This window comes from Sturnira hondurensis, unplaced genomic scaffold, assembly GCF_014824575.4.
Source record: "Sturnira hondurensis isolate 20B ecotype Veracruz unplaced genomic scaffold, ASM1482457v3 Scaffold0007406, whole genome shotgun sequence".
Classification (NCBI taxonomy): Eukaryota; Metazoa; Chordata; class Mammalia; order Chiroptera; family Phyllostomidae; genus Sturnira; species Sturnira hondurensis.
In genome coordinates, this window is record NW_028080037.1 from 15,390,146 (window position 1) to 15,404,627 (window position 14,482).

A 14,482-nucleotide genomic window follows, 5' to 3' on the forward strand; every position below is an offset into this window, starting at 1 on the left:
TTCATGACTTGGAATACTTCTTTCCAGGCCCTTCTTGCCTGTAAGGTCTCTTTTGAGAAATCTGCTGACAGTCTAATGGGAACTCCTTTGTAGGTGACTGTCCCCTTTTCTCTTGCTGCTTCATTTTAATCTTGGCTAATGTAATTATGATGTGCCTTGGTGTGTTCCTTCTTGGGTTCCACTTCTTTGGCACTCTCTGAGCTTCCTAGATTTCCTGGAAGTCTATTTCCTTTGCCAGACTGGGGAAGTTCTCCTTTATTACTTGTTCAAATAAATTTTCCACTTGTGGCTGTTTCTTTTCCCCTTCTGGTACCCCTATAATTTGGATGTTGGAATGTTTAAACATGCCCTGGAGGTTCCTAATCCTCTCCTCATTTTTTTGAATTCTTGTAACTACTTTTTCCTGTTTGGTCATTTCTTTCTTCCTTCTGGTCCACTCCATTGATTTGAGTCCCAGTTTCCTTTCCATCACTATTGGTTTCCTGTGCATTTCCCTTCATTTCAATTAGTTTAGCCTTCATATGTTCCTCTAATTTGTGACTATAATCAACCAGTTCTGTGAACATCCTGATCACCAGTGTCTTGAATTGTGCATCTGAGAGTTTCGCTATTTCCTGGTCACTTAGAGTTATGGACTCTGGGGTTTTGAGTTCTTCTTGAGCCATAGTTTGGATTGTTTGTGTCTGTTACATATGAGCAGCAGAGCCCTAGGTGTTCACCAGGGCCAGGGGACCCAGTCTCTGGGTTGTGACGCTGTATGTGGGGGTGGGGCCAAAGGAAGGCAAGGGCAAGCACCCTTTGCTTCCTCCTGCCACCACCTCGGGTTGCACCATTCGTCCCACTGTGTGCAAGTGGGCCATGCAATTCATCCCACTGCTCGCGAATGTGCAACCACGGTCAGCCGCTACTGGGTTCGTTGCTGGGGGCTGCGCGGTCTGTCTCACTTCTCACTTCCGCCGTCCCAAGCCCTCACTGGGTCTGCTGGCGCTACCCCATGCCTGGGCGCCTGGGGTCAGAGGATCCTTCCTGCCCAACCCTGCTCTGCTGCTGGCTCCGCCCCTCTTACCCGTCCTGTAGAATGGATCGCTGTTGTTGGATTTCCGTATAGTTCAATTTTCTGTTCTCTGCCTGCGTCTTTGTTCTCCAAACCTTTGTTGTATTCAAACTTGGTTGTGGAAGAAGGCACAGTGTTTCCACCTACGCCTCCATCTTGGCGGAAGTCCCAAACCAGTCCAAATTCTATAAGGTCTTGAGCAAAGAGAACATTAATGCTACAAATGGAGTCTGTGTGGGTTCTGGGAATATAATGCAGATTCTTACTCATATTCTGAATATTAATTAAAGCTTCATGGGAACATGAAAGTAAATCTGAAAACCAACAATATATTTAAGCATTAACAGACCAGTTTAAACCCTAAAAGTATCTTTAATTGATAACTTCATAATATAGTACTTACAGATATCTGTATGGCTTTTAGGCTGAAATGAGTCTGATTTAGCAAACATCTACTATGCTCCATGTACCATAAGAATCCATCACAAAAATGAGATGGCCATTCTGCACTTAAGAGACTGGAATTCTAGTCAAAACACTAATTAGAGAGCCCTTTCTTGACTTCTTGTGCTAACACTATGAGCAAAGTTGTGCTCACTCTCACATCGGCAGGTAAGGGACATGCACTGTGGAGTGGGACACATTTGCACCCAACTACCGGCTCTGCCGTACGATCTTGGTAAAACAAGGAAAACTCGGAGCTTCAATATCCTCAATCTGAAACACTACTAGCAATAATTACTGTCCAATATTAAGGCTGAAATAAAATACCCCGTTTGATACATGGTAAATGTTCAATATGTGTTAGATACAATTATTCTAACAAATATCTTTCACAGATTTTTTTCTTTCCATAATAAAAATACACATTCCACTTCTAGTCATGGCAGAGTAGCTTATATAAACCCTCCCAAAACAAATGTTGTAAACAATGAACAAAATTTTTTAAATAACTACTTCAAGGCAATTCTCAACCAAAATCAGACAGAAGATAGAAAGGAGTCAACCCCTGAAAGAAGAGAAATGCAGTTGCCAAGAATTCCATGTATGTGGCTTTTTGTCTGAGAACACTGGAGTCCACAGTGCAAGGGCAGCTAGAACTCAGACAGAAAGCCACAGTCTTACTGGCCTGAGGATTTAGAGGATGATTTGTTTGTCATTAATTTATTGTCTCTAAGCTCTAAATTCACCCTTCAATACCTGCTCTGCAATAACCCATGGAGTTCTCCTTTACAGTCAACATGACACCGAGTTTTCTCAGTAGAGGGCGCTAGAGGACCACTGCAGGAGGAAGAGGCGCTCCTGATTCTTTTTCTGGCTACTGCACAGATCAGTGGTGTCAACATGGGGAGGTGGCACTCTGCTCCAGCCAAGTGCTAAGAACACTCAGTCCCTTAACAATTTCCCAGACAGCCCCCAGCTCAGCTTGGTGATTTCCTTCCTGTAGCTCTCTCAACACAGATACTGCACACTCTAGGCCTCCTGCCCATGCAGATGCCTCAACTCCTGCTTGCTCCTTCCTCCAGGAGGTTTGTACTCCAGGCCCAGGTGTGCACTGGTATTCTCTTCCCCTGCATTCCCATATGACTCGTTACCAGAGTGAGGTGACCAGTGTGAAGCTTGACTGTCCAGTAGTTGCTTCACACTTGCCTAGAAACTGCAGGCCAGTTTTGGCCCAGGCAAACCAGAAACTTCTCCTCTATCCAATGGCTACAAACTATGGTATACCTTCTCCAACAAGGTCTCCAGGCTTGGGGAAGCTTCACCTTTCCAAGTTTGTCTTTTCTTGAATACTCTCCCTAAACCTTAGGCTACTCCAGAGAATTCATTTAAATCATAGATATGCTGTTATCATAGCTTAAGAATTCTTTATATTAAACTACCCCTGCTTAAATCACAGTCTCTTGACCCAACCCAGACTGATACAGCATTGCTACAGGGTGTGGTCCAAGGAAACACAGCCCTAAAATGGGATTCTGGGATTGATCTGTTTGGGCCCTTGGTTTTGAGGGAAGTATGAGCTCCTTGCCAATGAGAAATAGGATACTAATAACCCATGGAATGCAGTGGTACCAAAGTTCATCAAAACACCACCTGTAGTTGTAATGAAGTGCCAACTGAAGCAAGTGCCTAGGGGGCTCAAGTGGCTGACAGACTTCACCATGTCACAATGACAACAAAGACAACTGTAAGAGAAAAATGACAAACTCAAGTCTATTGCTCTTAGCTCCAGCCGTGGTCTGAGACACAGGCCTTCCATGACAGTCCTACAGGACTCTCTTATTCTTTGTAGACACAGAGCAGATCTTGCTGCAAATGAGACAAAATTGTATGAGTTGCTAAATTAGGACAACACTGGAATTCATAGTCCCACCAAGCTTGTCATCTGAAATTTAGGGTACTGATTGGGAAAGAATGGGATATTGAAGTTTGAAATAGTGAAGATTTCATATAAGCAACAATGAGACCAGGAGAAAATGGAATATCTTTAAATGTTAAAAAAAAAACCCTCTCCACCTAGAATTCTAAATTCAGTGAAAACATTCTTCAAAAATTAGGACAAAAATAGCTATTTATAAGAAAAATAAAAATTGAGAGAATTTATCATCCACAACCTTTTCCCATGACAACTCTAAAGAAAGTCTGTCAAGCTGAAGGGAACAGACACCAAATGAAAACTCACATCTTTGGGAAAGAATGAACAGCACAGGAAATGACAAATTGATGAGTTAACAGAAAAAACATCTTTCTTTCCCTGGCCTGTGGGGCTCGGTTGGAGAGTTCCTATAACCAAAGGTTGCGGGTTCGATTCCAGGTCAAGGGCATATACCTAGGTTGTGGATTCCATCCCTAACTGGGCAAATACAATCTCCAGTCTGGGTATGTACTCCTGGGAGGCAGCCAATCGATGTTTCTTTCACATCGATGTTTTTCTCTCTCCCTTCCTCTCTCTAAAAGTAATGACCAAAAAAAGTCCTTGGTAAGGATAAAAACAAAATAAAAATAAAATTTTTAAATGTATCTTCTCTCAATTTCTTAAAAAAATGACTGTTTAGGCCCTGGCTGGTGTAGCTCAGTGGATTGAGCGTGGGCTGCTAAACAAAGGGTCGCCAGTTCAATTCCCAGTCAGGGCACATGCCTGGGTTGCAGGCCAGGCCCCAAGTATGGGGTGTGCAAGAGGCAACCACACATTGATGTTTCTCTCCCTCTCTTTCTCCCCTTTCCCCACTCTCTAAAAGTAAATAAATAAAATCTTTTAAAAAATGACTGTTTAAAGGAAAAACTAAAACACTGTGTTGTGGGTTTATAGTGTATGGTGTAATATACATGACAACAATATCACAAAGGCTAGGGATGGTGGTAAGCAGAACTAGACTATGACAAGGTTCTTACCTTTTACATGAATTGGTATCATAAGTAGATTATCAAGTATGTATATGGTAATACCAACAGTAGTATGTTAAAAATTGCAAATAAGTTAGCTAAAAAAGTCAATATATACAGAAACAGAATATTTAAAGTCATATATCATAATTCTGTAATATGTTAACATTATACAGAAACATTTAATTCACAGTATACTAGTGATTTTGCAAATCTATCAGTCTGTTATCAGTGGAAATGAATTTATTTGCTTTCTAATCTCTGTATTACCCTCTGTACTTTGATTTTTTTGTTTCATTTTCAAACAAACCAGTTTAAACAAAATAATTTAAACACATGTCTAAAGTATCCATGGAAACAAAACTGAAATACATAAATAAGCAGGGAGACATATAAATAAAAATACCAATAACATATAATCAACACAAAAGAATAGAAGCCTGAATTTTTAAAAATCACAATTAATTAAAAGGACATAGCTGCTTCCTCAACATAGTAAGAGATACATGAGGCCTGTCCAGAAAGTATCCAGCCATATAATATGAAAAATAGCGACATTTATTGAAGAATACACAAGATACAAGAAACATTGTACATAGAGCAATGATGCCTCAGTTCCCTTCAAAGTAGGCACCTTGGGACCTCACACAGTTCTCCCAGTCACCATCAGCTGCCCCATCATATTTTCCTGAATCTCATCGAAGGTCTGAAATCTCTTCCCCTTCAAAGGTGATTTTGGTTTTAGAAAAAGCCAAAAGTCACAGGGCACCAAATCTGGGCTGTAATGGGGCTGAGTCACCTGGGTGATAAGACATTTCACCAAAAAGCTCTGCATAAGACGTGATACATAAGCAGGCGTGTTGTCATGATGAAGCTGCCAATCACCTGTTGCCCATATATGCAGCCTTCTGAATCATCCCAGTAGTTTTTGCAGTGGAATGTTCAATTTTAATGCAAAAATTGATGCAGACTCATGGCTCTACTCACTCAGTCATTTTTAATGTGATGGCCACACAGTACACCTGCTTACCCAATGGTACCTATTGCCCCCACTGACTAGTACAGTGAAGTCATCAGTGTTCACACATGTGCATTCCCACCCACTCTACTTGACTGCCAGGTTACACTGATGTGGTGCAAACCATTCTCCTTATATTAACAATGGTTGGACTTTTTCTGGACAGACCTCGTATATATTTATTTAGATCTCACCCTAAAAAACAGCATCGTACTTAGTAAAGAAACTCTAGAGATATTCCCAATAAAATCAGAAAAAAGCCAAAAACATATTCTCTATTACCAGAATTACTCAGCACTGTTCTAAAAGTAACAGTTCATGCAACTAGTTAAGGGAATAAAAGTTTAAATATTTAGAAGGAAGTAAAGTTACATGGTTGAATTCATGGAAACACAAAGAAATGAACTAAAGCTATTTTTTAAAAGCCAATAAAGTTAACATAAAAACAAAATATAAGCAACTACTTTAGAAGATACAAAGGAGAAAACCATTTCATTTATAGGAGTAACAAAAAAGATGAATGACCTAAGAATCAGGTTATCAAGAAAAGTGCAAAATTCACATGATAAAATCTCTTAAAGGTACTGTGCAGTGCTGAACAAATACAATGGTCTATCTGACCCGGAAAAGAGAGGCTCAATTTCAATTCTTTGACCTAGAATTATTTTGTTTTACAAGTATAATGCAATCCCCCCAAAATACAACAGAACTTATCAATTAAGCAATGAAAGTGAACAAAAAACAAACATGCAAGTAAAACTGGGAAGATAATTTAAAAAAGAGAAGTGAAAAGGAGTACTAGCCAACTCAGATATTAAACTACAGTTATAAATTTTACATTATAATGCTACAATAGTTACCAGCATGGTTATGAGGTAAAAACAGATACAATATATCAATGAAAAAGAGAGAATCCAGAGACAATCCATACATATATACATATATATGAAAATTTAGGACATGATAAAGATAAAATTGTGTATCAGTGGGAGAAGATGGATGGGTAGCCAACTGGGAAAAAAATAAAAATGAATCCTCTTGCACCAAAATAAATTGCATATTGATCAAAAATGTAAACATAAAAATGCTGGTAAACATCTTTTAAATCTCAAATAAAGCCTTTCAAAAATTTTTTTAAATACTCACAAACATAAAAAAACTATATATTGATAAATCAAAATACATAAAAATTGAAATTTTATGCATGGTTTAAAAAACACAACATAAGCTAGGTTAAAATATACATAACAATCTAAGGTAAATATAAAAATTACAAGTAGCCCTGTCTGGCATAGCTCAGTGGATTGAGCATGGGCCTTTGAACCAAAGGATCTTGGTTTGATTCCCAGTCGGGGCGCATGCCTGGGTTGCGGGCCGGTTCCCAGCAGGGGATGCATGAGAGGCAACCATACATTGATGTTTCTCTCGCTCTCTCCTTCCCTTCCCCTCTAAAGATAAATATATAAAATCTTTTTAAAAATTACAAGTAAATATACTCATTATAACGTTGAGTATAACAGCAAAGCATAAACTAATCCGCTAATGGAGGACTGTTAAATTATGATACATCTGCCCTGGCTGGTGTGGCTCAGTGGATTGAGTGCCAGCCTGCGAACCAAAGGGTTGCCAGTCCAATTCCCAGTCAGGACACATGCCTGGGTTGAGGGCCAGGTACCCGCTGAGGGTGCATGAGAGGCAACCACACATTTATGTTTCTCTCCCTCTTTTTCTCCCTTCCCCTCTCTCTAAAAATAAATAAATAACATCTTTAAAAAAGAGAAACAAACTTTGCCAGAGACAGACCCGTATTTTTAATTTTTAAATAATGCTTAACTGGTTTCAGAGCTTGGAGTTCAATCTACAGTGACATTTATAGCTATAATACAGAATTACAGAATTTTGCAACTGGAAAAAAACTTCAGATCTTAGGTCAGCTTAACATGCTTCGTTCATTTTACAGACAAAGAAACAGATATTTGAATAGTCTGAATAGTCTAAAGACACACACAACAAAGCAGTGGCAAAACGAGCTTGAATCTTTCCAGATGCTGTCTTCTTTGTACATATCCTGCTGAGTCATTCCGCCATGGGTACCATCACCACAGAGCAAGGAGATACTAGTTAAAAGGCAACAAGAAAAGATCAGACTATCTTCACAGGTTTACTAAGGTGAATCTTTGATACTTATGTTATTTACCACACCTAAAAAAGTATTATGAACTACATTAAAACCAGTGGCGGCTCCCACTTCCAACCATGATGAACTAACAAAGACCACATTTATGCCCTGCTGCAACGACTAGAAAACTGACCGAGCTACAGGAAACAACTCTCTTTAGACATTGGACCACAGACAGCAAAACACAGTAATGCCTTCAGAGAAGGGCAACAAATAAAATGAGCCCGTTGGTAGCATGCATTCTGCCTTTTGGGACCTTCTGCCTCCTAGGAAGATTCTGGGGCATGGAACACATAGGGAAATCCAAAACAAAGTACAGACAGGTCTTGCTAACTAGGAGTCAGAGGTCAGAGTTCAGGAAGACTGAGGCAATTGAAGGTGGCAAACCAGATACCCAAAGAAGAGAGAACTACACAGATTTGTAAATAACTGACTGCTAGAATGTAGACAAACCTTTTTAAATAAACACAACAAAGTCCAAACACAACAGGAAAACATTCATAATGCCCACAACCCAATTTTAAAAATGCCAGAATTGTAGGGGGAAAAGCAGAATGTAAAACATAACCAGACAAAAAACAAATCAATATACCTCTCAAAAGACAGAGATGGTGAAGTAGCAAACAAGCAAATTTAAAAAGCTATTATAAAATTTAAAAATTATTTTAAAATAAAAAGTTATTATAACAATGCTCAACAGAAGACACATGCTGAAATGGGAATTTGTTATCTAATGAACACAGTTTCAGTTTTGAAAGATGAACGAGTTCAGGAGATGGATGGTGGTAAGAACTCCATAACATTGTGAATGCACTTAAGGACACTGAACTACACACTTAAAAGTGATTTAAGTAATAAATTCTATGTTATGTATATTTTACCACAATTTAAAATAAATGTATTAAAATATTTAATGATACATCAGTAACAAAGAGCTATTACAGAAATGTTGAAATATTTAAGTTAAAACACTATCCATGAGTCAAGGGATAAACAAAAAGCATCATAGAAAATATATTTAAACTGGTAGAAAGTGCAAATACAACATATCTAAATTTGTAGAATGCAGCTAAAGCAGTGCTTGAAGAGAAATGTATGTCTCCAAATACTTACTGAAAAGAAGTCAAGTCCAAAATCAATAACAGAAGAATTAGAGCAAAGTAAACCCAAAGTAAATAAAGAAAAGGAATAGTAAAAATAAGAACAAAGAAGAACTCAAAGTCCCAGAGCCAATAACTATAAGCGACCGAGAAATTGCCAGCCTCTCAGAAGCACAATTCAAGACACTGTTTATCAGGATGCTCACAGAATTGGTAGAGTACAGTCACAAATTGGAGGAACATATGAAGGCTAAACTAATTGAAATGAAGGGAGACATCCAGGAAACCAATAGTGATGGAAAGGAAACTGGGACTCAAATCAATGGAATGGACCAGGAGGAAGAACAAAACATCCAACCAGAAAGGAATGAAGAAATGAGAATTCAAAAAGATGAGGAGAGGCTTAGGAACCTCCAGGACATCTTTAAACGTCCCAACATCCGGATTATAGGGGTACCAGAAGGGGGAAAGAAACAGCCACGAGTGGAAAACTTATTTGGATAAATAATAAAGGAGAACTTCCCCAGTCTGGCAAAGGAAATAGACTTCCAGGAAATCCAGGAAGCTCAGAGAGTGCCAAAGAAGTTGGACCCAAGAAGGAACACACCAAGGCACATCATAATTACATTAGCCAAGACTAAAATGAAGGAGAGAATCCTAGAAGCAGCAAGGGATAAGGGGACAGTCACCTACAAAGGAGTACCCATCAGACTGTCAGCGGATTTCTCAAAAGAGACCTTACAGGCAAGAAGGGGCTGGAAAGAAGTATTCCAAGTCATGAAATCCAAAGACCTACAGCCAAGATTGCTTTATCCAGCAAAACTTTCATTTAGAATGGAAGGACAGATAAAGTGCTTCTCAGATAAGGTCAAGTTCAAGGAGTTCATCATCACCAAGCCCTTATTATATGAAATGCTAAAGGGACTTATATAAGAAAAAGAAGATGAAAAATATGAACAGTGAAAGGACAGCAAACACACAGTTATTAACAACCACACCTAAAACAAAAGCAAACCAAGAGGACAGCTAGATCAGGAGTGGAACCATAGAAATGAAGAACACATGGAGGGTTAGCAACAGGGGGGTGGGAGGAGGAGAAGGGGGGAGAAGATACAGAAAATAAGTAGCATAGACAGTAGGTAAAAAATAGATAGGGGGAGGGCAAGAATAGTGGGGGAAATATAGAATCTAAAGAACTTGAGACACGTGGTTATAAACTAAGGGGGGAGAATGGTGGGGGAGGGAGTGTGCGGGTGGAGGGGAATGAAGGGGGGAATAGAACAACTGTAATGGTATAATCAATAAAATATATTTAAAAAAATAAGAACAAATATTGATATAATTTCAAAAAATAAAGAAAATTAATTAAACAAAAAGATGTTGCTTGGAAAACAATCAATGAAAATGGTAAACTGCTAGCCAGACTCATTAAGACAAAAAGAGAGAAGGCACAAATTACCAGTATCAGGAATGGCAAAGGGCACATTACTACAGATCTTACATACATTAAAAGAATAAGGAGGGAATAATATGAACAATTTGATGCTAATAAATTAAACATCTAAAGGAAATGGACAAATTCCTTGAGAGACATGATAAAGAAAACTGATTCAAGAGAGAGACAGAAACATCGACTTGTTCCGCACATTTATGCATTCATTGGTTGATTCTTGTATGTGCTCTGATGGGGAATTGAACCTGCGACCCTGGCATACTGGGATGATGCTTCAACCAACTGAGCTACCCAGCCAGGGCTCAACTATATTTCTTATACCAGGGGTTTAAAATTTTAAAATTGGGGTTTAAATTTTTTTTAATATCACTTACAATATTATCCAAAAATATTAAATACTTCAAGATAAATTTAACAATATATAAGACTTACATTAAAAATTATAAAACACTGATGATAGAAATAAGATAAAAAATAATGGATATACCATATTCATATTCATAGATAGAAAGATTCAATATTATCAAGATGTCAGTTCTACCCAAATTAATCTACAGATTAAATGTAATCACAATAAAAATTCCAATAAACTTTTCTGCAGAAATTGGTAAGAAGTTAATTTTAAATTTTAGATGGAAATACTAAGACCCTAGGCTAGTCAGAGAAATTATGAAAGAGAAAAACAAGTTGGAGAGTTTATGGTACCTGATTTCAAGGCTCACTGTGACGCTGCGGTAATCAAGACAGTGTGAGAGTCGCGTAAGAAGAGAGACACAATACATCAATAGGACAGAATAGAGATTCCAGAAATAGACCCTATAAATATATGATGAAATGATTTTTGACAAAGGTGCCAGGGTGTCCACATGGAATAATATTAGTATCAATCTGCCTTTGTACCATACACAAAAATTAACCTGAAGTAAGATCATAACTTAAACATAAAAGGGAAATTATGACACTTCTACAATAGTAAACCTAGGAGAAAATCTTCATGATCCATGTGGGCAAAGATTATTAGATAGTACAGAAAAAGCATAATTCATAAGTGAGGACATTAATCAATTAGACCTTATCGATTTTTGTAACTTTTATTCAAAAGATAGTTAAGTGGGGCTGGGCCTGCCTCCACCGTCAAGGAGCCTCCTGCCCTGCCCCATGGAGAAGCCTGGCACCCACCCCAGCTGCGCACAGCACGCTCTGGGTGGCAGGATACTGTGCTTCCTGAAGGGAATGGCCTTCGTCCCCTTTCTTCTAGTGACCTGGTCACTCGTCTCCTACATGGTCACCATGCTCTCCAGGCATGTCAAGCCCTTCCTCCCTTACATCAGTGATATAGGAACAACACCTTCAGACAGTGGTATTTTGGGGTTTATGATAAACTTCTCTGACTTCCAAGCCATAATGTACACAAGATACAAAATAGTACAAAAGTGGAATCAACCCAGCCATTTCAGCACTCCTGTTTTTAACTTGGTGTCCTTTCCTCTGGAATTGGTGGGATGTCTCAGAATGGGCACTGTCACCAATTTTCGGGAATTAGCTGCCCCGGTGGCCCATGGCAGCAGCGCCCTTTCGGGTTTTGTCTGTGGTGTGGTGTACACACTCCTGCAATTCCCCATCTCTTACAAATCGTGTCCCCAGGGGAAGAGCCTCTCCACGTGCCAGGTAGGGATGGCCATCTCTGCCATTTCCTGTGGAGCTGTCATCCCCATGATTGCTGATGCTTCACACATTTCCATAACCCAGCTGGAACGGAATCCAAAGGAAAAGGATTATGCACAGCACATGGTGAGTGTGGTCTGTGAATGGGCAGTGAGTGGCCTTCAGTTCTGTTTCCTACTTCGTAACACTTACCTATGATTTCCAGAGTGTCACTTTAAGGACATCCACAGAAATCACCAATGACATATGAAGAAAGAAGAATTGTATCTTCCTGAAAATCACAGATGATTTCTAGAAGTGGCAAAGGGGGCAGACAGGGTTTGAATTCTGCCCTGTAGCAGGCATCTGTGGCACACACAGGACTTGAATTTCATTCAGAATTCCCAATAGCTGTACTATTTCCAAAGGTATATTCTCCTAGAGAATGTAGAGAGCATTTATGACAGTGTAGCAATGTTTTTTATAATTTTCTAAACTGACTTTTTTATATTCACAAATTCATTACACAAAAGGTGTTATGGAAAATGGAGAGCTCTTATTTTTGTACAGATTCAGTTCTGTTGCTTCTTTCTATGTAAATTATTTCTGGAATTACATTAAATGAGGAATTTATTAAAAAGTAAAATCGGGATATTTTTTAATATTTTTAGAGAATGAATTGTATAATTCTGTATCATGGGGGCATTTGTAAAATTCAATTTATAGTGATCATCAAGATTTAGTTGTTGACACTGTTTTTTAGATGAACTATGCAAAATGTTTTTATTGAAAAGCTTTAATACGACCATAAGCATCAACTCTAAGTGAACACAGCAGACCTCAGTTTTGAACTTCAGTCCTGCTCAGCCTCCTTGCTCACAAGAGCTGGAGGTATTCCCTTACTGCTGACTTGCAGTCTGTAGTGGGCATAATTTTAGGTGGGTGCATTCGGCAATGCTGATTAGAAATTCAAAACCTTACAACAGAGTAAATGGAGGTGACCAACTAACAGGAAACCCCTCCCTAGATGCTGGGTTGCTGACTCCACTAGATGAGCGAGGAGAGAAAGTGAGTCTCAGGGAGCACTCCCGGAAGGCAGGGTTACGGGAAGGAGATTTCACTTAATACCAAACCTCTGCAAAGCCAACCTGTGAAAATCATTAAAAATACCATTTTTAAAACCACCTTGTGTTGTTACTGGCATAACTTAATATATATAGTCAGACTCAGAAGCTGAAACTCACATCTCAAATTCATTTTATTTGAAGAGAACATAGGTCCCAGAGAGAAAGGAAAGGCTGCAGAGGGCAATTTATTTGCTGTTTCTTTAATGCCTGTAGCTGGATGGTTGCCCACACCACAGACTGTGAGTCAGGCCCTTTGTAAAGCAAGATGTACACACTCCACCTTTTTGCCCAAATCACCAGTGACAAACAAAAAGCCAGGCAAGGCATTCCAGCAGAAGTGTGCCTTGCAATGTTCAGGCCTGCATTTGAAAGTTCAAAGAGAAGGAACTCTCCTTCATGCACCCTCCAGACACAAACTTGTGCTTTGCCAAATGAGTCCAACTCTTGAGGGCACATGTCAAGGGCAGAGTCCTCGCTTGGATAGCCTTGGAGGGAGTCTAGGAGTGGTGAGCCCGTGACTGCTCTCATTAACTACTTGTTGAGTGAGTGAAGTATGAGAGTTAGCAGTGTCCTCTGCAAGGACAAACTGTGTATCCCCTAAGTGCTCAGCAATGGGAACCTGGTAATTATTTCTGGGTCTATTGTGACTTGTCAGAATGGTATGGAACCCCATTGTCACACTGGAACTTAAAGACTGATTAAAGCTATGTAAGCAGCTCTTACTCTGGAGAGGAGCAATGTCACATACCTGTACCATGGAAATTGCAGTAAGATGAATACAGGGCATGTCTCCCTTGGAACAGACTTTTGTTATCAGCACTTCTCATAATACACCATCATTTCCACATTTCTCTGGGAGATCAGATTGGGAGTTCAGACTGGGAGTTCCTTGAGGGCAGAATATGTGCCTTTAAAACTCCAGCATTTAACCAGGTAACTCCTGGGACACAGTAGGTGTTTCTTTCATAAATGCTCACTGAATGCATGAATGAATGAGTGAACAAATAAAGGAATGATTAGGGATATTTGTAGTGCTGCCTAATGAGATTTACTTTGATTTACTAGTTAAGTGATAAACCAATAGTTCTCGACTGTTTCGCTTTGAGTACTATAAACAACTCAGTTGTTTATACTTCATGATTCTGACAATTCTCTTCAAGCTGGACAGTTACCACAGAAATTGCTACACAGGCTAGACAAAATATTACACATGGCTTGGCAAACTGAAAATGCCAAAATTCACTGCAGGCAATCACACTCCACTGATTCTACACAACCTCTAAAGCTGGCCTGACTGACATTTGGGTATTATTTCTAACTCCCAAGAACTTGCATTTCCTTGGACCTCATGGCTGAACAAATAAAATAAAATAAAGTATTTATGTATTTTAGTTAAAAAAAAACAAGAAAATAAAAGGGTAAAAATTCAGATGACACAAATTCTGTGCTCATGGATTGGAAGAATTAATATTGTTAAAATGTTCATTACACCCAAAGCAAGCTACAGATTCAAGAAAATCCCT

General features: G+C 39.0%; 2 protein-coding genes across 3 annotated transcripts in view; one reads left to right on the forward strand and one right to left on the reverse strand.

The window, feature by feature from the left end:
• TTC28 (tetratricopeptide repeat domain 28) overlaps positions 1 to 14,482 on the reverse strand; it is a 583,146-nt gene that overhangs the window by 479,250 nt on the left and 89,414 nt on the right. The window lies entirely within an intron of this gene.
• Positions 11,338 to 12,175, forward strand: LOC118991249 (DNA damage-regulated autophagy modulator protein 1-like). Its single transcript, XM_037052405.1, has one exon. It carries the CDS (start codon positions 11,347 to 11,349, stop codon positions 12,049 to 12,051), a length of 705 nt encoding a protein of 234 aa, XP_036908300.1. The 5' UTR covers positions 11,338 to 11,346; the 3' UTR covers positions 12,052 to 12,175.

Excerpts from the sequence above, each read along its gene's own strand:
- LOC118991249 (XM_037052405.1), top strand. The coding sequence starts at position 11,347 with ATGGAGAAGCCTGGCACCCACCCCAGCTGCGCACAGCACGCTCTGGGT.